The sequence below is a fragment of the Schistocerca cancellata genome, chromosome 5 (assembly GCF_023864275.1).
Source record: "Schistocerca cancellata isolate TAMUIC-IGC-003103 chromosome 5, iqSchCanc2.1, whole genome shotgun sequence".
In the NCBI taxonomy this organism is placed as follows: Eukaryota; Metazoa; Arthropoda; class Insecta; order Orthoptera; family Acrididae; genus Schistocerca; species Schistocerca cancellata.
In genome coordinates this window covers 225,018,006-225,041,181 of record NC_064630.1, presented here as the reverse complement: position 1 = coordinate 225,041,181, position 23,176 = coordinate 225,018,006, and the positions used below count along the sequence as shown (strand labels likewise).

Genomic DNA, 23,176 nt, shown 5'->3' with positions numbered 1-23,176 from the left:
AGGATAGCTGGCTGTATATGAGCCGCGATAACTAGCACCATTTCTGTGCCACTGGATCATAGTTCCTCTTATACAACATTCCATTTATTAACTGGAATTCACCTTTGGTGAGTTTCTCCTTTTTCAAAGTTTCTATGGTTTTCAGTAATTCTAGATCTCCCATCTGCTCAGTAATAACGTCATTTAACTCAATGATATCTGAGATTTTATCCAACTACTGTGTTCTGCCAAAGGACTCCTTGCAAGGCAGTCAGCTTTCTTGTGTTTGGATCAATTTTTGTATACCACTGAGACAACATTCTCCTGGAGCCTCAGTGCCCACCTCATCAGCTGACACAATGGGGCCTTCAAGTGAGTCAGCCAGCATACAGAATGATGGTCTGGCTCAAACAACTGCAAGACACACACTCTCAGTTGTACAGTAATTCGTTTCAGACTTGGAGAGTACTCTGGAAGCATAAGCTAACACCATTTCAGAATCTCCCAGAATGTGCACGAGAACATCTATCCCATTACCGCTAGCATCAGTGTGAAACTCTGTCTCAGCGTTCTCATCACATGATGCTAGAATTGGTGGTAATGTTGGCACCTCCTTAAAGACAAGAAAAGATCTTTCTTACACCTCTTTCGAGGAAAATTTGGCATCTCCCTGCAGTAGTTCTTGGAAGGCTTGTGCCTTAGAACAGAGATCCTTTATGAAACGCCAGTGGTAAGAGCATATTTGAAGAAAAGTTTTTACATCATGAACATGCAGAGTCAGAAAATTTGTGACTATTCTTATTTTCTCTGGGCATTTTTGCTGGATCCAGACAGACTCCACCACCATTAATTAGATTTTTAATTCTTGAGCAGGCATTTTTTTGGCTTCAGGCAGAGGCATGCAGTTTGAACACACTACTACTCAGTTGTCTGGTGGGTTAGATAGTCTGCAAATGTCTTGAAAGGGGAAAGGGAGACTATGTCACCCAGACAGCAAAGAAATTTCATCCACTTGAGATGCTGAAGTAGGTTACCCATCATATGTTCAAAGGTAGCGGGAGCATTTGACAGTCCAAATGGCATAACTTTACACTCAGACGCCATCTGGAACTATGAAGGCAGCCTCATCAACCTTGATTTACATGTAGCCTGTCTGCATTGTCATAACTGAGAAATACTTTTCTCCTTTCATGAAGTTCACTGTGTTCTCAATGTATGGCAACAGGTAGCCACCTTTCTTTGTGATTCTGTTCAGTTGTTGCTAAGCAGCACAGAAAAGCATCCAAAAATTGGTGAAGGATGGCTAACACTCATCAAGGTTGTTCCTCAATCAGGCCAGATTCTGTTGGCAGTCTGACAGTAACTTCTTTCTCTGTGTTGTTTATAGTGGTAGTGGGGAACAATTCTTCATCAATGGTACTACGCTTCTCTTCATGGACTGGTACAGTTGTTCTTAGGCACATACCATTAGGGATGAGTTGTGGCTGCTCTTGACAATTAGTTATCCAAAGTTCTCCCTGACCATCTGCAATTCTTATGATTATTGCTGGCACAGAAATTTCTTTTCTCAGCCTGAGTAGTTTTTTGCAATCGACAAAAGTTTCAAGCTTTTTGCAATTAACAAAAGCTCCAAAATTTAAGCATCTGGATTGCTGACTGGAACTCATCTCATTGACGATGGTGAGATAAAATGTCTTCAATGGCAAAAACTGACATTGAAATTGTTGGAATAACTTCTTCAATCTAGAGTTCTGATCTTCCACAGTCTATGATTACTCGTGATGTCTGCAAGAAGTCTTGTCTGAGAATAACATTATGAATACATTCTGTCAAAATGACAGATTTGAAGGGCTGTGTCTTGCCACAGATCAACATTCTTGCAACAGATGTTTCAGTCAGCTAGATGTATTTACTATTTGTGACTTCCAGGGCAATCACTTTTGTATCACCAAACACAGTCTTCTTTAGCTGGTGACAATAAGCTTTTGACATTACAGAAGAGGAAGTTCTTGAGTCACCTATTGCTAAGAAAGGTTGGCTGGCAATGATGACATCAATCAGATTACTGATATCTTGGTGACTGTCTTCTATGTAGGATTTTCATTTGGGGTGGACTCACCTCCAAAGGTGGTCACCTTGTATAGTTTTCCTGAAGTCTGCAGCTAGGAGTGTGGGTAGTACCTCTGTGTGTCGATGGGGAACAGTTACAGTATGTTGGGGAGTGATCCCAACTAGGGTACAGCAATGTGCTTTGTTCCATGGAGTGACTTGAACCATCTGCAGTTGACTGGCATGAATAGAGCTGTTGCAATGACTGACATCTGCCGGAGTAGTTGTCAGTCACTCGCCTTCTTTCTCTGCAGTAGCAGAGAACATGTCTGGAGTATTAGCAGTGGAAACATACTAGTTATCAACTCTGTCCTGAAAATGTCTATTCTGTGGGGTACTGGCAGAGGAGTTGATTGCATCCACATTTGTTGGCTGCTGGATTCTCATCTGACTGCTGAAGCCTAAGTCCGAACCTATTCTTCCAGGCAAGTTTAGCTGGTGGAGGAAATCAGGACTAAAGACTTATGTGCCTCTTCTTCAACCTACTCTATCACATCTTGACATGAGGTCAACATTCATGGCTCTTATTCTTGCTTACTCAGTCCAATAGTTCTGACTGCCTTAAACTACTGTATCTCTTCTCTTACTATCTGGCATGTGAGAGATGCGAGGTCAATGGTGGTCTTCCACACCTGTCATATGGATCTCAGTTGACAGGTCATATCCCTCTCACAGCCTACTCCCCCCCCCCCCCCCCCCCATTTTCGCTGATACTACTTGATGATTCCTCTTGTCATCATGACATCCTTCCTTGGTACATGTCTTCTGTGACTCCTTTCCTCAAGTGTGAGAGTCTGCTGGCTTCTGTCATATATGGATTTATGATGTGGCATAAGGCCACAGCATTCAGCATGTATGACACTGTAGTTTCGCAATGACATTGGGCTCGGTTCTTCAATTGTTCTTCTGCTATGTGGACTTGCTGCTGACTGTTACCAAATGTTTTCTTCAGTTCGATCCAGAATACATTAAAGATAATGAGTTTCTCTTTGTTGTTCTCAGACTACTCTTAGATTGCGCAATCCAAGTACAAGTACACATTTGCCAAACAAGTCATCCCAACAGTTGTATTCGGCAACTCACTTAAATCGTTTCAGTCCTGACCAAAGTCTCCAGAAAACACTGAGATGCTTGATATGCAGCTGACTTATTGCTGTTTCAGAATCCATTGGTTTTCTGAATATAAAGACCTTGGGAATGATGTACTATTTGTATTCCAGTTCCTGTCAGTGTAGGCAATGGCTTTTACATTGCCTAGTTGGAACCATGGTGATATGAATATTTTTAAGTATCTAGTGTCTACATCGAACAATTTCATATCATAACCACAATCAGTTCCAAAACTGAAAGCAGGATCTTCACTGAAGTACAATACTTAGTGCTGAAAGCATGTTTATTACAAACATCATTGTACTGACAGAACTCAATTCCTGGACAGAAAATGCTGTTATTTATATGAACACTGAATATCCCACAATAGACACACACAAGAAATTTCAAAAACCTTCAGTTATGATAAATAACAAATCATTGCTTGTGGCTGGGCTTGAACTGGTAACCTGCAGCATGATAACTGCTATGCCTCACTGCATGTGCAAAATTAATGGACACTCAATATTCTGTTTTGTATAGTCCAGATAAAATTGCACTGTGTGTAACTGAAAAAGAAAGACAGTATCCTCAAACAATTTATTTAACTTGTTGTAATATTAAGAAGCAGTTAGATAGCTGAGTTTAGTTTTCAAACGATCACCTTATGTTTTCGAATAGCTGAAACCAGTTATTTCACGAATCATTTATGAACAAATCTGTCAAAGTTGCAGTATGTATGTTTTGCGAATAGTTTCAAATTACTGAGGCTACATTGAAATCTGTTACTTAACTTCCTTTATTCTAATCAAGATTGTACTTTCACCTTGGAATGTTAAAATCCAGACCGCACGGATAAAAAACGTGTGTTCTCTCACCATACTTAACTAACAAGAAAACTAATTAGTTTCCTGCAATGACTCATCCTTTTGATATAATTAATGAGAAATTAACTTATGACCCTTCAAACCAAAGAAACTCCATGTCATGATTTGCAGTGAAGTACAATGTCAAGATTCTTAACTGCGATGGAGTCAGTGTATTACAATTTTCTCAAAACTTTCCCCGCAATTCTTGCAAGTAAGGGATCCTTTCACAATCAGTCTATAACAATATATAAATTTATTCAGCACTGGACTAACTCACAGTCAAAAATGAATGGGAAAACTTACAGCCACCAGGAAAATTACTTTACCATGTTTCAGGCGACAAAATTTTATGCAGTTCTTAAGGACAATTCCAGTCTAAACATGGAACACAAATGGCACATTCACTTGAAGACAGCACAAAAACAGTAACTTACTGTGGATACAATTCTGTTTGTGACCATGTCACACTGACATATATGAATGTGCATATATTGCTACAATAAGAAAGGAGAAAAACTTTCCTTTTAATTTTGTGGCTGACCAGTTTTTGGATTCTCTAGCCATTGACTCAAAGATATGATCCGCAAGTGGAAATCTGCTCACTAGTGGTTGCAAATGTACACTAAGCAGCCACATGAAATGAGTTTTAAAGCAAGAAACTATTAGATAAGTGCAGAGAAAAAGAGAGAGAGAGAGAGAGAGAGAGAGAGAGAGAGAGAGAATAAGAACATCTTTTTTATTATTGCTATCATGTCCTGACAAGCATCAGTGGATAACACAAGTAATATATTTCTTGTTTCATTAATATAGAAAATACAGCTATGGAAATAACAACTAAGATTAAATTAATGGTAAATGGCTCACCTTTCTTTTCTTCACACTGACAGTGCGCCATGCCTCTAAGTATATTAGGCCATAAGCTCTTGACTCTGCCTGAGAGCAGCCAGATAAGTGGGACTTACAGGATCTGTGCAGGTCCTGTAAAAATGTAGCACATTGCAAGCTAATTGTTACATCTTAAAGATACAGTACAGAATGTGAATGTCTGTGAAGAAATTTGTTCGGATTTAATTTTCTTTGAAATCTATAGATATGAGAGTTCAAACTACATTGTGAGAGTAAACTGTAGATACAAGTAAAATACAGAAAATGTAATAGACTGTGTTTTTATAAGGAGTCAGCTACAATGCCGAAAGCAAAAATTTTGAACACCTAACCAATCATCAGAGCATTGCCACCATAACTTGTTTATCATTACAGTTTTCTTTCCTTTGTTCTGGTCAAGGCACATCTGTTTGTATGAGCAGTATAACAGACTAGACACACGAATCTTTTTTGCTCCGTCTGGAAGAATTTTGTTTGTGACTCAGACAAGTAGGATACCACCATTAAAAACAGTGTCAAACCTCTTGTATTACTATTGACAGCTGTGAGTACAGTCGCAGACAGCTGAAAGTTGTAATCAGAAGTATGTATCAGACAAAAGTAAGAAGATACTGTACATATATTTTTAAATTTCGGTAATCTACAACTGTAAGGTTATACTTATAATATTGAACCTGGTGGCCACCAGAAAAATCCAGTTATTAATCTAAGACCCTCAACCATGATTACCTTTGTCCATATGAGTGCAATCAGATTCATTATGGACACCATTAGGCCTAACATTTCTGCTTGTTGATATAAACACTCTTCCTCCTGAGGAGTCTACTCTATCTTTCCCACACACATTTCACATTTTGTCAAAAATTTCCCTACTCTCTGCTTTGAATTTCAGCCAAAGCAGTTCCTAGCGTGTGTGAGAGGCTGCTTCCTAGGAGAGACAAGATCTGGGACTTTGGGCAAAAGATCTGGAATTTAACAACTAAATTTTAATACTCTCACTCTTGCTACTTACCATATGGTGGAGATGCTGAATTGCAGGCAAGCACAACAAACAGGCTGTTAAACAATTAAGGTTTCAGCCAAGAGGCACCGTGTGTGTGTGTGTGTGTGTGTGTGTGTGTATGTGTGTGTGTGTGTGTGTGTGTGTGTGGGCGCGCGCGTGCAGGCGCGCATGTGTGCGCACGTTGTGTTGTCTACTTCACAAGAAGGCCTTTTGGCTGAAAGCTTACTTTTAGTAGACTTTTTGTTATGCCTGTCTGTGACTCAACATCTACCCTATAATAGTGAGTAGCAATCTATCCTTTTCACAACATTTGTCATTTTCCCATCCTGGACTTTCCACTCTCCCTCTACCGTTTGTTTTCCTGTTTGCTGTAGCACTTGCTTTGTCTAATGCGGGTTTTCATATTGGGATCTCTGAGTTTTGCATAAGCTAAGAAACATAATTATTCCTTCAGTGACATGTCACAAATAGTATCATTACTGCTTTTTTATTTTATGTATCCAGATAATCAACAAAGTTTTTACTCACACAACAAACAATTTTGGCTGTAAATTACACTCAAATTCATATCATACATTGCAACATAAGGAGCGACCTAGCATCTCAGGTGCACTCATGGACAAGGAATTACAAATGGACAAGGCATTACAAATAAGAAGTGTAGTACTGTCAAGCAGTGTTGTGTAATAAATTCCTTGCAGAACTGAACAGGAAACCAGCTGAAACCTAGAGGACATTGGCAGTACAATATCAGACAAAACTCTGTCAAGGTCAGAAGTGGTATAACCAGTTTTGAGGTAAGAAGATTAAACAAATGAACTATTAAGACACAGTCAAAGTGCCATCAGCCCCAAAAATGTGAAATGCAATCTACAGCGAGTGACAATGTGTGATACTGCAGTGGAGGCATAAATCAGTGTGAATAGTTTCCATAAAGCTATCATTCTTCTTCAACATGTGTGCAAGCTTGGTGCCTTGTTGCCAGCAAAATTTCACTGAAATGCAATTATCTCAAGTTTAGTATGTAATAGCAACATCGGACTATAATAAGACAAGAGCCAACAGGCTGAGGAACAAGTTGTATTGACATATGTCATATTCTATGTAATTAACTCTTCTTTACCTTTTACACTTCACTGTGATATCTTTTACGGTTAATCACACTGCTTCTTAACCGAACCTTGCATGTAAATGAGAAAAGCTACAACACATTTTTCACTCCAACCAATAACATATGGAGTTCAAGTTGAATTAATAACATATATACTGATTTTTCACATATACATCAAACACACTACACCAAGACCTTCCATCAACATTTGGTATCAGCAACAGAATTAACTTAAAAGAACATTTCATTGGTTTCCCCTAGCTTAATGTCCACAGCTCACAAGAATCCCTGTGCCTTTACGTTCAACACTTTATTTTATAACTTTTTGGTTTCGAGTATCATTCGCAAACTACAAAGCCATAAGAATACACATTAATCCTCTGGAGTGGTATGTATTACCACAGTATGCTGTGTACCAAGCCAGCCCCTTAAACACTGTAATGTAGTACACACAGATTTCTACACCAATGACTGGCTACAACATACAAGTGACATTCACACACAAAGCAATTATAAATCAAGAAGTAAAAGCTTATTATGTTACAGATTTTGAGAAAACTACTACTATCAATAATAATGAAAGAGCAACTTTTCTTTTCAAGTTTAATTACCTCCATTAGCTTCTCATCCTGTGTCATTGCAAATGACAGAAAAGAACGACCTCTTGGAGATTTGAGGTAATTTACACTCTTCATTGCTCTCACAATATGTGAGCAGCTCTCTTTTCGTATGTCACTTATACAGAGCCATTCTTGCAAGTTATAAACATTGCATATGTCTTCTTCCTGTAAGTATACACACAGACTATTAAAAGTTAATTTCATGAAATCAAATGCCAAGCCTATCAGCCATTTTTCTATGTATACTAATGATGCAAACATAAAAGTTTATTTTTTTTCTTTTTTCTTTTTTTAATACATGAAAAAATCTTGGTGATAATTTTGACACTGAAAATCTGTCAGTCATTGCAGACCAACCTCTACAGACCATGAAGATATGACAAGAGTGAAGAATAAAGAAAAAAATTGGCCCAAAAATGTAGAGAAGTAGGATACAGCAAGATATGAAGTATATCCCTAAAGTATTTCTGAATATAAAATGGAAAATTTGTGAAAATATATACAGTTCAGGAGAAGAAAGGTAGGTGAATGCTTCAAAACTGAACAGACACCATTTAATAAAACTGTGAAGAAATTTCTGTGTTGTTGTAGTTGTTGCTGTGGTCTTGAGTCTGCAGAATTTAGTCCATGTTAATCTACTCTGTGTTAGCCTCTTCATCTCTGCCTAACTATTGCAGCCTACATCTTTTTGAATCTGATTTCTGTATTCAAGCCTAGGTCTCCCATTAGAATTTCTACCTCCCCCCAGAAAAAAAAACTTTCCTCTATCGGCAAACCGATGATTCCTTGATGCCTCAGGGTGTGTCCTATCAACCACTCCCTTCTTTTACTTAAGTTATGGCACATATTTCTTCTTTCTCTCATTAAATTCAGTACATTTACATTAGTTAGTCACTCTACTCATTATATTTTCAGGATTATTCTGTAGCATCACATTTCAGAAAGTTCTTTTCTTTTTGTCTGAATTGTTTGTAGTCCACAGTTCATTTCTGTACAAGGCTACACTCCATCTCCTGACATTTAAATTTATGCTCACTGTTAACAAATTTCTCTTTTTCAAAAATGGGTTTCTTTCTGTTGCCAGTCCGTATTTTAGATCCTCCCACCTTCAGCCACAGTCAGTTATTTACTGCCCAAACAACAAAACTAATCTCATACTTTTAGTATCTCATTTCATAATCCAATTCCCTCTGCATCACCTTTTAACCCAATTACATTTCATTACCTTTGTTTTATTTTTGTTTATGTTCACCTGGCAGCCTCTTTTCAAGACACTATCCATTCCATTCAACTGGTCCTTCAAGTCATTTGCTGTCTCAGATGGAATGAGAATGTTAGTGGCAAATCTCAACATTTTTATTTCTGCTCCTTGAACTGTAATTCCATTCCAAATTTTTCTTTGGTTTTCTTCACAACTCGCTCAGTGTACAGACAAAATAACACCAGAAATAAGCTACAACTTTGTTTCATTCTTTTCTGAACTACAGATTACTTTTCACGACCTTCGACTCATATAACTTCCATATTGTGTACAACCATTCCATTCCGATTCCTGTATTTTATACCTGCTACTTTTAGAATTCCAAACAATGTATTCCAGACAATATTGTCAAAAGTTTTCTCCAAGTCTAAAAATTCTATTAACATACACTCCTGGAAATGGAAAAAAGAACACATTGACACCGGTGTGTCAGACCCACCATATTTGCTCCGGACACTGCGAGAGGGCTGTACAAGCAATGATCACACGCACGGCACAGCGGACACACCAGGAACCGCGGTGTTGGCCGTCGAATGGCGCTAGCTGCGCAGCATTTATACACCGCCGCCGTCAGTGTCAGCCAGTTTGCCGTGGCATACGGAGCTCCATCGCAGTCTTTAACACTGGTAGCATGCCGCGACAGCGTGGACGTGAACCGTATGTGCAGTTGACTGACTTTGAGCGAGGGCGTATAGTGGGCATGCGGGAGGCCGGGTGGACATACCGCCGAATTGCTCAACACATGGGGCGTGAGGTCTCCACAGTACATCGATGTTGTCGCCAGTGGTCGGTGGAAGGTGCACGTGCCCGTCGACCTGGGACCGGACCGCAGCGACGCACGGATGCACGCCAAGACCGTAGGATCCTACGCAGTGCCGTAGGGGACCGCACCACCACTTCCCAGCAAATTAGGGACACTGTTGCTCCTGGGGTATCGGCGAGGACCATTCGCAACCGTCTCCATGAAGCTGGGCTACAGTCCCGCACACCGTTAGGCTGTCTTCCGCTCACGACCCAACATCGTGCAGCCCGCCTCCAGTGGTGTCGCGACAGGCGTGAATGGAGGGACGAATGGAGACGTGTCGTCTTCAGCGATGAGAGTCGCTTCTGCCTTGGTGCCAATGATGGTCGTATGCGTGTTTGGCGCCGTGCAGGTGAGCGCCACAATCAGGACTGCATACCACCGAGGCACACAGGGCCAACACCCAGCATCATGGTGTGGGGAGCGATCTCCTACACTGGCCGTACACCACTGGTGATCGTCGAGGGGACACTGAATAGTGCACGGTACATCCAAACCGTCATCGAACCCATCGTTCTACCATTCCTACACCGGCAAGGGAACTTGCTGTTCCAACAGGACAATGCACGTCCGCATGTATCCCGTGCCACCCAACGTGCTCTAGAAGGTGTAAGTCAACTACCCTGGCCAGCAAGATCTCCGGATCTGTCCCCCATTGAGCATGTTTGGGACTGGATGAAGCGTCGTCTCACGCGGTCTGCACGTCCAGCACGAACGCTGGTCCAACTGAGGCGCCAGGTGGAAATGGCATGGCAAGCCGTTCCACAGGACTACATCCAGCATCTCTACAATCGTCTCCATGGGAGAATAGCAGCCTGCATTGCTGCGAAAGGTGGATATACACTGTACTAGTGCCGACATTGTGCATGCTCTGTTGCCTGTGTCTATGTGCCTGTGGTTCTGTCAGTGTGATCATGTGATGTATCTGACCCCAGGAATGTGTCAATAAGGTTTCCCCTTCCTGGGACAATGAATTCACGGTGTTCTTATTTCAATTTCCAGGAATGTAGGTTTACCTTCCTTTAACTCATCTTCTAAGATGAATTCTAGGACCAGTATTGCACCTGTTCCTGCATTTCTCCATAATCCAAACTAATCTTCCCTGTTCCCATTACTGCACTACACAGCTGTCATTCCATCACCACACCCAGTCTTCTTATTTCTGCCCTTTCCCACCACTTCAACCAATTGATTTTTTTTCAAATCTAACTTCTGCACCATTCCAGTGCAGTAATGTGTTCATTGCAAATAAGTTTTGTAATAGTTATATTATATGTTTAATACCTTATAAACAAAAAAATATTTTTTTTAAATTTTAAATTCAGCATCTTAATGCAATCTAAGTAAATGAGGGTTTAGGGCACAAAACATCTAAGGTCATAAGCACCCAGTATAGAACCATTGAATGCTGGGACTGTGAGGGTAAAAGATATCGTTTTGAGGTCCAATACAGAAAGGAAGAAAAAAGAAATCTAATACGTCAAGACATTATGGAAGAGTATCTAAAAGATATCGACAAGACACCGGAGTCACCAGGTAGAAATCAAATCTCTTTTGTCATATTACTGTTGTTAAAAAAAACTTAAAACGCGAGCCACAGCTCACACGTCATCCATTAAAATGTCCGGCAAAGTGGGCAGCAGCCCGACCCTGAGACGTACGTGGCTAAAATAAAAGCAGAGGATCAGGAAATGTCTGACTGTTAATGGCTGGCTACAGAAAGGACAGCTGGGTGCAGGGTCACCATTCAACAAGTGGCGGTGACTAAAGCAGTAGTGCCCTATTCACAACCGAGCTAACATTACTTCCTCATGGTGAGATGGCCGGGAGGAAGTCAACTAGGCTGTTGGGAGAGGTTTGACTTCTCTGAGTTTGTTCCCAATGGTCATGCCAAAGTGACATGATACACCGATAGAAGTGGGTATTGTAAAATGATCCTTTCATATAGTGTAAAAAAAGATGATAATTCCACTTGGGACCTGTGGAAGGTACATTAGCTTATTTGTTTTAGTTGTAAATATCTGTCATGTATTATTGTTTTTCTGATATGTTCTACATCCTGGAGGACCTCCTCATTATGGATCAATTAGAATGAAAGTAAATCTAATCTAATCTAATTGTTGCAAGGTCCATCACTTGGCCAGAGGCAGCCATGTAAACTGCATACAATGGCCCTTAAAATCAACTTGCGGGATAGCATACCAAAAAGTACTTGGAAGATAACCTGGGCTGATATAGGTGCTGATCTGGTGATGAATTATTTGTGCATTGTTGTACCTTTACCTGAAAATAAACAATTGAACAAGGTGAAGTTTTTGAATGGCATGGTTTATCCTATGTACAGGAAATTGACAGAAGCGAAGTAGTGCCTGTCAGTATTGATAACTTCAGCCCAGAGGAGGTACAGCTACCACATGGTACCCTGACAGTTAACTTAGAGGCACTACATGAAGACAAACTGGACAGGTATTCCACATTAAATTACACAACACCAGGACAGTGTGGCAGCTTGACCATACTGAGAAATAAAGTAGCACATTTAGAGGGATAGAACAAGGAGGACATGGACAGACTTTTAGAAGAATATACCAGGTTGTTTATCCTCCTGGCCCACTGTCTACCACACCACTAGCTCCACATCATATACCCACTGCAAAAGAGGTGCCTGTTTATAAAAAAAAGTATCATGTTCCACAAACCTTACAGCCTGTCATGGAAGACTTAATACATCGACAGCTTCAAGATCACCATATGGCAGCAAAGCATATCGGTTCTGGTGGGACTACCACTACTTAAAGAAAACAGAGTCAGATGCCTACCCAATGGCAAATATAACAGAAACATATGATAAATTGGGTCAATGTCAAAATTTTACAACTATGGACCTGTGAAGTGAATACCATCAATTAGAAGTAGTGCCTGAAGACCGTCAATAAACAGCATTCTCAACCCCACCTGGTTGTTATCAAAATCATCAAAAGCACCAGCTAATTTCCAGCAATTGTGGGTATTAAAACCAAAGCAATGTTTGGTTATTTAGATCACATAATTGTATTCTTCAAAGATATCCAGGAGCATATAGTGCATATATGTGAAGTTTTTGATCATCTACTTGCAGCATGGCTAACCGCTAGCCTGGAAAAGTGCCATTTGATTTTACAAGAAGTCTATTACTTGGGCCATATTATTGGCTGAAATGAGGACCACACCAACTCGCAACTTGCTGATGTTATAAAAAATTTTCCAACATCCAAAACAATAAAGCAATTGTAATCATATTTTTATAGCAAATAAGCCCCAAAATTCTCTGAAATTACAAGACCCCTCACAAAATTGTTATGGAAAGGGATAAAGTTTCACTGGTCACTAGAGTGTGAAGCAACATTTCTGAAACAAAGAGATTTGTTAACATCCAATCCAGTTCATGCCTTTCAAGATTTCTGGAAACTGTTCATACTGTCCTGTGAATCCAGCAATTTTGTCCAGGTTGTGCCTTGAGTCAGGAAACCATACACATCCAGACAGCTTATTTGGGCAAATGGTCTGAGCAGCAAAGTAAGCAACATGGAACATGCTGGCACAGATGAGGATGAATGAAATGAAGTGCAAAGCAATGACCCGGACTGTCAGCAATTTGCCAGGCAGCCACAGTTCAGCACAGTGGATGGAGTATTGTACAGGAAGACAAGATGCAGGCTACACATAACAGCACCAGAGACATTATGAAATGAAGTATTGATATTAAATCAAGTATTGATGCAGGCTCAATTGAATTTTAGCAGGACATACTGGTTGTAGGGCAACAGAATACAGAGCAGTGCAAAATTACCGGTGCCATAACATGCGGACAAGATGTCGATGCTTACATAAAGAATTGCGTACCATGAGCATAAATGGAGCAGCTCAGTCATTAAAGGATTATGTTACAAAGGCTACCTGAGACAAATATAGCCCGGACCATTTGATCAAACGCCAGCAGGAAAATGGTATGTTTTGATGATAACTGATTATTTTTCACATATCATTTCTATGACAGCCATACTGGACCAGCTTGCAAACACAGTAGCACATGCAATGGTGAACCAGTGGATACTCAAGTTTGAAACACCTCAGACAATAATAGCCGACTGATGGATAGATTTGATGTCAGATATAATGAAGCAGTTACGCCGGTTGCTGCACACTAAGAAACTGTGGACTAGTGCTTTACATACAAAAGCAAATGGTCGAACAGAAAAGGTTAATTGGATGACTGAATATTTTAAGCACTACATTAACACACATCACAGTAACTGGGATGCTCTGCTCGCATACGTCACAAGAGCATACAATTCAAAACTTCATAAGATCACAGGGTTGTTCCCCAGTGAAAAATTTCTCTAAAAGGTTGAAAATTATTTCGCGACAGGTAAAAAAGATGTACACAAAAGATTCAGAATGACATGACAGGACACAAAATAAGAAAACAGTGTTACGTCAGTATCACGTATTTCAGTCGGCTATGATGTTAAATTGTATCTGCCAACAGAAAAAACTAAGAACTTTATGACACATTTTTAGGGCCCCTTTCAGCTTACAGTTACGTCGTTACCTATTAACATTAAACTACAGATCCCAACTCCCCCCCCCCCCCCCCCCCCTCACGATAGTCCAGATCAATCAGATGTGTCCTTTTAAGTGAACCGCTGAGGTCCCCACTGTTCACATCGGATTTCAAAGAGAGGAGAGTAGAATCTAGGGAAAAGGGAAGTCTTTAGTTATCCTGACACTTCACTACGCACTTCCCTATGAGCAGGAATAATAAGGTAACTAGAAAATGGCACGATACCTGTGGATCTGTGGACGCAAATTGTTTATGAATTGTGCACTACTAATTATTCAGATTATGTGCGTATAAATTTTATGCTTATATTTATGATCTAGGGAAGACTGGATTCTAGAGGATGATGATATTGTGAATGAAGCTCACAAAGAAATCTTTTGGTGTAAGTTCTAGGTTAAATGAATTTTGGGTGAAACTATAGTTCAAATATTACTATAGGCAGTTGAACTATAGCGCTATAGTTCGAGTGTATACCTGTCCTTTTTTCCCCCTAAGGTAAGTCTTTCCGCTCCCGGGATTGGAATGACTCCTTACCCTCTCCCTTAAAACCCACATCCTTTCGTCTTTCCCTCTCCTTCCCTCTTTCCTGATGAAGCAACCTTGGGTTGGGAAAGCTTGAAATTTATGTGTGTGTTTGTGTGTGCTTTTTATTGTGTCTATCTACCAGCATTTTCCCGTTTGGTAAGTCACAGCATTTTTGTTTTTTATATATATTTTTCCCACGTGGAATTTTCCCCTCTATTATATTCATATCATTTACCTTATTTTTACCTGCACAATTAGCATCAGCAGCAGCACTCCCATCAAAATTGGCTGAAAGGTTGTGGGGGGAGGGGGGGGGGGGGGGGGGGGAACAACTACTACCAATAATGCAGTCCACATCGAAATTTACAGTTCAACACTTTAATTGCACTTAGAAGGTGACTGAGCTACTGTTTACAGCCAGTTCAAGACACATCTACTTTACTTATGCACAGATAAATGGATAGCCACATATTGCACTTAATAATGAGATAATTATTCACAAAAGTTTTTGTGTGGTAAACACACATAATTAAACAGTCATCAAATAAAATTCTTACAAACTCCTGAGTAACTGAACAGTGGATGGAGATCCATTTAAACATGAACTACCAATACACTAACAATTTCTGTTGAATTATACTGGTTGGTTGGTTGTTTGGGGAAGGAGACCAGACAGCGAGGTCATCAGTCTCATCGGATTAGGGAAGGATGGGGAAAGGAAGTCGGCCGTGCCCTTTCAGAGGAACCATCCCGGCATTTGCCTGGAGTGATTTAGGGAAATCACGGAAAACCTAAATCAGGATGGCCGGACGCGGGATTGAACCGTCGACCTCCCGAATGCGAGTCCAGTGTCTAGCCACTGCGCCACCTCGCTTGGTATACTGGTTAGTTCGTGCAAATATGCAATACTATTTCAGTAAAAATGTTTTACCTAAAATTGTTAATTACTTCAAAGTCAAACAAGTGTAGGTGTTGCTAACATATTTTCATCACTGGTTGTACGGATATTTTACTTATTTCCACAGCTTTTCTATTTATCAGGAAGTCCATAATTGGGTATATGGTTACACATGGACAATGGTAACAAGATCTGAAAATACTGGTATTTTATAACTAGCACAGTTTTCAACAAAACTAATTGTGCTAATGGATTCAGAATGACCAAAAGAAGGTAACAGATAATAAAGTTAAGCTGAATTAGCTCTAGGTAAAAATGTGATTCTTATGCTATATACACGACAATGTTGACAATATCACATAATTTGCAACACAAATAATTTGGGAGGAGAACAACATAACAGATGGGCATAATACACCTGCTTTGACACATGTGGGCTCCACTGAAAGTTACTGAGAAAGAAGAGCTATCTAAGGGCGAGGGGGGGGGGGGGGGGGGGACATGTTAGGGGCTAAAATTCTTCTAGATGCTCACTGATCAACATGACAGCAAGACAATCAAATGAATGAAATACTAAATTCTGCCTTCTAATATTGCTTCACTGAAGATCACAAGAAGCTGCCATTCTCAACCATTGCATTGATCCACCAATGCCAGATATAAAAAGAAGAGAATGTGGAATTGGGAAATAAGTGAAGACAGCCTTTCATATTTCACCTAGACAACATAGTATTCCATACTATAGCAAAAATTGGCAAAAAGACTTGGTATTGTTTGAGTACGTGGTCAGACACCAATCACCAGAATAAGTCAGAACCATCAATTGTCTAAGTGCATCTACCCAGAGTGATTTAGGCGGAATGACCACATAAACCTAGTTGCGAGGAAGACAGGTATCAGAGTCTGATTTATCAGAAGACTTCTGAGGAAGAGTAATTCACCCACAAAGTAGAATGTTCACAAAAGCTTTGTCTGACCATTGGTGTGAGTCATTAGCCATGTTGAACTACCAGACGAGGCACACAAGAATCAAGAAAACCAGAATGCTTTGTCTGGATTTGTGATGTCAATGTAAGAGCTTTGCAGAAATGCTAAACACACACCAATGGGAGAGGCTGTGATAGGGGTGTAGGCATGAGTAATGATTGGGCCCCAACAGATCCTCATCTTTCTGGGCTATCATTTCAAATATTATTACTGAAAATATAGCCACACAGAATCATACACAGACTAGAAAAAACAATTTCCTGGATTTTTTCCAGACTTCTTGGTTAAAAACACACTTTTTTCTGGGTGAAAATGCACTTCTTTCTAGGTAAAAATACAATATACTCCAGATGAAAGGACATTTTTTCTGTGTTAAGTGACAATAACACTGTCCTTCTGAGCTTTAAAATGTATCAATCATTTGAGTTATAAAGGTTTTATATACCAGTGTAGTACTTCCCAATATTTCCAGTAAAAAACAACATATTTTAGAAAGATCTCTAATGCTCGGCAACATCTACACTGCTTATCTTGAGATTACGAAAGCATAAATACACTCCTGGAAATTGAAATAAGAACACCGTGAATTCATTGTACCAGGAAGGGGAAACTTTATTGGCACATTCCTGGGGTCAGATACATCACATGATCACAATGACAGAACCACAGGCACAGACACAGGCAACAGAGCATGCACAATGTCGGCACTAGTACAGTGTATATCCACCTTTCGCAGCAATGCAGGCTGCTATTCTCCCATGGAGACGATCATAGAGATGCTGGATGTAGTCCTGTGGAACGGCTTGCCATGCCATTTCCACCTGGCGCCTCAGTTGGACCAGCGTTCGTGCTGGACGTGCAGACCGCGTGAGACGACGCTTCATCCAGTCCCAAACATGCTCAATGGGGGACAGATCCGGAGATCTTGCTGGCCAGGGTAGTTGACTTACACCTTCTAGAGCACGTTGGGTGGCACGGGATACATGCGGACGTGCATTGTCCTGTTGGAACAGCAAGTTCCCTTGCCGGTCTAGGAATGGTAGAACGATGGGTTCGATGACGGTTTAGATGTACCGTGCACTATTCAGTGTCCCCTCGACGATCACCAGTGGTGTACGGCCAATGTAGGAGATCGCTCCCCACACCATGATGCCGGGTGTTGGCCCTGTGTGCCTCGGTGGTATGCAGTCCTGATTGTGGCGCTCACCTGCATGGCGCCAAACACGCATACGACCATCATTGGCACCAAGGCAGAAGCGACTCTCATCGCTAAAGACAACACGTCTCCATTCGTCCCTCCATTCACGCCTGTCGCGACACCACTGGAGGCGGGCTGCACGATGTTGGGGCGTGAGCGGAAGACGGCCTAACGGTGTGCGGGACCGTAGCCCAGCTTCATGGAGACGGTTGCGAATGGTCCTCGCCGATACCCCAGGAGCAACAGTGTCCCTAATTTGCTGGGAAGTGGCGGTGCGGTCCCCTACGGCACTGCGTAGGATCCTACGGTCTTGGCGTGCATCCGTGCGTCGCTGCGGTCCGGTCCCAGGTCGACGGGCACGTGCACCTTCCGCCGACCACTGGCGACTACATCGATGTACTGTGGAGACCTCACGCCCCACGTGTTGAGCAATTCGGCGGTACGTCCACCCAGCCTCCCGCATGCCCACTATACGCCCTCGCTCAAAGTCCGTCAACTGCACATACGGTTCACGTCCACGCTGTCGCGGCATGTTACCAGTGTTAAAGACTGCGATGGAGCTCCGTATGCCACGGCAAACTGGCTGACACTGACGGCGGCGGTGCACAAATGCTGCGCAGCTAGCGCCATTCGACGGCCAACACCGCGGTTCCTGGTGTGTCCGCTGTGCCGTGCGTGTGATCATTGCTTGTACAGCCCTCTCGCAGTGTCCGGAGCAAGTATGGTGGGTCTGACACACCGGTGTCAATGTGTTCTTTTTTCCATTTCCAGGAGTGTATGAATCCACCATATGTAGCATAGAAATTTATGAACACAGAACACCAAAATGCTACAATACAGAATCAGAGGCTGACAGTAGTGCTCCGAATGGCCTGACAGTGAACTTTGAATTTGGGAAAATATGGCACAATAATTGGTTTTCTTGCTTTTCGAAATAAGACTACTAGATGGTACTTTTCACCAAAAAAAGCTACGTTTTCATTTATTACACTGGTCGTCAAAATCTTTTTGCTGTTTTTTCCGAGTGTGTGGTTAGGTAAGTTTCTAAAATCACAGGTTAAATTGCAGCAACTGAATATCTGAATACCGGGGAATGTTCAATATTAGTCATTGGCTCTGACAAGTGACACAGGAAACATGCGACAATATTGAGATGCTATTGGTGATTTTGTAAATGGGCTAAGGTACAGATCAGTCTGTAACCACAACCAGGTTTCTTTGGTATCAAATTCGATGGCTTTCCAACTCTCAACCAAAATGTCACATTCCAACCTAACCAAGACCTTGGGCAAAGCTACAGATCAGTCTGTCATCAAAACTACCACATTTGTTGACTTCGCCAACTCACAACCAAACTGTTACCTTCCAACCTAACTTACACCTTGGGTTAAGCTACAGATAATTGTGTCATCACAACCTGTTTTATTGTTTTGCTTTCAAATTCATTCGCTTCACCAACTAACAACAAAACAGTGAATGCACCATACATACATAAAATGTGACATGACAGCAGCCATTAACATTAAGTCACTCGCCAAAGCCGACCCCACATATCAAATATACCTCTTGACCCGAATATTTCTGACAAGAACAATTGTAAATCTCGCTGTTGTGCACTGAACAATCTGTGGGTTACCTGACTAAATACATGTTCCATTGAGCACTTCTTGTTTTCCACAGGCAAGCCGATTACATTTGAAATTGCTCAAGAAACCACCTAGCACTTTTTTAAGATAATTACACTTCTGTCATCATTATTGCATATATTGTATTCTATGAAAGGACTAAAATAAACATGAAAAACTAACCTTGAAGAATGGACTTTTTTAGCCTTTACCCTTTAAAATATATCAAACATGAATGTGCCAGTAAAATTTTAAATGATGGCACAAATGGCAGGTATTCTGGTCCTGAAATTTTTCTAAGTGGCTTTCTTCAAAGTTTTAATTTTTAAAAGAGTCAAACACTCCACAATTTAAGAAATTCATCACACACTCTCACACATAACATAATTTGTCTTGTGTAAAATGAAATTTACTTTGAAAGCAAAGCATATCAAACCACCATTCACAATACTTCCCAGCAATCTGTTGGAAATGTAAACAGTTGTGATGTTACATTCATCGAAAGCAGTTTGCTGTTATGAAGTACTGCGGAGTCTTCATCCTAAAGCGTTTGACACATTTTGCTGTCGGCAGACACTTGTATGTGCATCTGTGTTCTGTTGTTGTACACAGTGTGTGTTTTCTTTGCAACTAGTTTAATTTTGGTATAATTCTCTCATTAGTTTTTATTTCTGGAGTCTTTTTCTTTAGTAGTGGGCTGAAGTCAAATTCTTTGTTAGAGTATCAGTTCTTACCAGTCAAAATTACAGAGATTTATTAGAAATCTAAATGTAATAACTTCAAGTTGAACAAATATATTTCAAGGAAGACGCAATACATGAAAGTCACAGATCAAGTAAACAGAGTAAGACGTGTGTACACTTTAACAGTCAAATCATAACTGAGTCCAAGTCTAGCGGGCGCTGGCTGGCTGGCCGCTTAGGTGGCGCTGCTGCTGCATAGCTGGCAGACAGCACCACATGTAGAGGACGCGCGTAACTGTGCGGCGGCACTTTGAAAGATCGGAGAGTCACAACACTTTTCCCCCCTTTGAATTTATTGCACAGGTCTTGATGGAGGTGGCCTGCCGATTGCTAACATCCATAGGTGTTGTTTGACTGGCCGTAAAGTCTCGAGAAAGAGGCTTCCCGTATGGACGGAAGTGTCCCCAATGATAACAGGTCGAGATGACAGGAGACGTGGGGGTCGAATCCGCTGGGGCCCCGTGCACCAATCTGCCCGTTGCGGCAAGTCCGGTTGTTATAACAGGAGACATGGGTGATGTGTCCGCGTCGTCTGTAGGAGAAGGAGGCGAGTAGAGTTGCTCCGACAGATGATGGTCATCTGGTTCCTGCATGGGCACGTCTCCTGGTGGCGTCAGTTCTTGTGCTGGCACTAAGATGATGGTGAGAGGACTGCATTGTGAGTAATGAGAGATTTCAGTATCCTGAGCATCAGGTACAGCCGAAGGTGGTGTAGAGGCATACAGAACAGGCATTGCCGGCACACGAGGCCATAGCTGGTCCGAATGACGCACTGCAACACCCGTGTCCATCTGGATTTCATACAGGCGTCGCCCACGGTGTCGTAAGATGTGGCCAGGACTCCATTTTGGCCACCTGCCCTATCCCCGTACTCATACAAGGTCGGCGGCGGTGAACAGGCCAAGCGAAGGCACCCGCGGCCGTGAGGTGGAAGGCCACAGAAGATGAAGTAGCATGCGGGGCTGTCGGCCATGTAAGAGCTCAGCCGGGCTATGGTCACCCATGGGGATGAAACGGTAAGAAGCCAGAAATTGGAGAAGCGCATCATCAGCAGAAGAAGTCAGGAGTTTCCTCGTCTGAGCCTTAAATGTGCGGATCAGTCATTCAGCCTCACCATTTGACTGTGGATGGAACAGAGGGGCCGTGACATGCATGATGCCGTGACAGGCACAAAAATCCACAAAATTGGAAGAGGCAAATTGCAGGCCATTATCAGTAACAAGAGTAGAGGGAAGGCCTTCCAAAGAGAAAATGCGAGCTAGAGCATTGGTGGTTGCCGCGGTGGTAGGCGACGTGCAACGCACAATGAAAGGAAAGTTAAGAGTAGGCGTCAATAACGAGAAGCCAATAAGTACCTAAAAAAGGTCCCGCAAAGTCAGCATGAATACGCTCCCAGGACTTCTCAGGCGAAGGCCACGGTGACAAGGATGACTTCGGGGCGAAGGCCTGTGACGCACAAGGGTCGCAGGCAGCGACCATGTGTGCGATTTCAGAGTCGATGCCGGGCCAGTACACATGACAGCGTGCCAGAGTTTTTGTGCGAGAGACACCCCAGTGCCCTTGGTGAAGGAGGCACAAGACCGAAGCACGAAGAGACACAGGTACCACAACACATGGCGTAGCATTTTCGGTGAAAAGGAGGATAACACCATCCCTAGCCGTGAGGCGGTAACGCAAAGCGTAGTAGTTCGCCATCGGATCAGAAGTCTTAGTGGACGGACGATCTGGCCAACCCTTCTGAATACAGCCTAAAACCCGGGAGAGGGTAAGGTCAGAACCCGTAGCAGCTGCCAGCCGGTCCCCGGTGATGGGGAACCCGTCCACAACCCGCTGCTCAGCAACATCCAGGTGGAAACACAAAAGTTCGTCCCTATCGAATGCCAGATCAGGACCCATGGGAAGGCGAGACAGTGCATCAGCATGTTGAGCCGTCGGCCGGAAATGAATCTCATAATTGAAATGAGACAAGTAAAAAGCCCAACGCTGGAGATGGTGTGCAGCCTTGTCGGGAAGTGACGTTGATGGATGAAACAAGGAAACAAGTGGTTTGTGATCCATAACAAGATGAAATTTGGATCCATAGAGAAAAACACCAAACTTATGAATAGTATAAATAATGGCCACAGCTTCTTTTTCAATTTGAGAATACTTTTGTTGGGCATCCATGAGCGTTTTGGAGGCATAAGCAATGGGTTGTTCAGAACCGTCAGAAAAACGGTGCACAAGGACTGCACCGACCCCGTATTGAGAGGCGTCCGTGTCAAGAACAAGATGTTAGCCAGGTCGATAAGTAGCCAGGCACGGGGCCTGTTTCAGCATAGTCTTTAATTTCTGGATAGCCACATCGTATGACACGGACCAGTGAAAAGGCACGTTTTTATGCAACAGACGATGCAACGGCTGAGCCACCAAAGCAGCAGACGGTAAAAACTTGTGATAGTATGCTATTTTCCCCAAGAAGGCCTGCAGTTCCTTAACAGATGTAGGGCGAGGAAGGGCATCGATCGCAGCGACAGTTTGCCGAAGCGGACGAATACCATCCTGAGTGAGTTGATACCCCAAGTATGTGATAGATGCCTGAAAAAAAATTTTGATTTCTGAAGATTACACATAAGACCAGCAGTCTGTAAGACATGAAAAAGTGTGCAGAGATTTTGAAGATGTTCGTCAGTGGTGGAGCCAGTGACAACAATGTCGTCCTGGTAATTTATGCACCCAGGGACAGTGAGCAATAATTGTTCCAAGAATCACTGAAAGAGAATAGGTGTGCTGGCAACCCCGAATGGCAATCATTGGTTTTGATAGAGGCTGAAAGGTGTGTTAAGGACCAGAAACTGCCGGGAAGCAGTGTCAAGAGGAAGTTGATGAT

At 42.0% G+C, this 23,176-nt stretch overlaps 1 protein-coding gene across 1 annotated transcript in view; it reads right to left on the bottom strand.

Moving 5' to 3' along the window:
- Positions 1-23,176, bottom strand: part of LOC126187748 (uncharacterized) — a 165,091-nt gene that overhangs the window by 122,026 nt on the left and 19,889 nt on the right. The window contains exons 5-6 of the mRNA XM_049929000.1: positions 7,657-7,830; positions 4,911-5,024 (exon numbers count right to left, since the gene is read on the bottom strand). Of these exons, the coding sequence (XP_049784957.1) occupies positions 4,911-5,024; positions 7,657-7,830 (288 nt within the window). The remainder of the gene's footprint in view (positions 1-4,910; positions 5,025-7,656; positions 7,831-23,176) is intronic.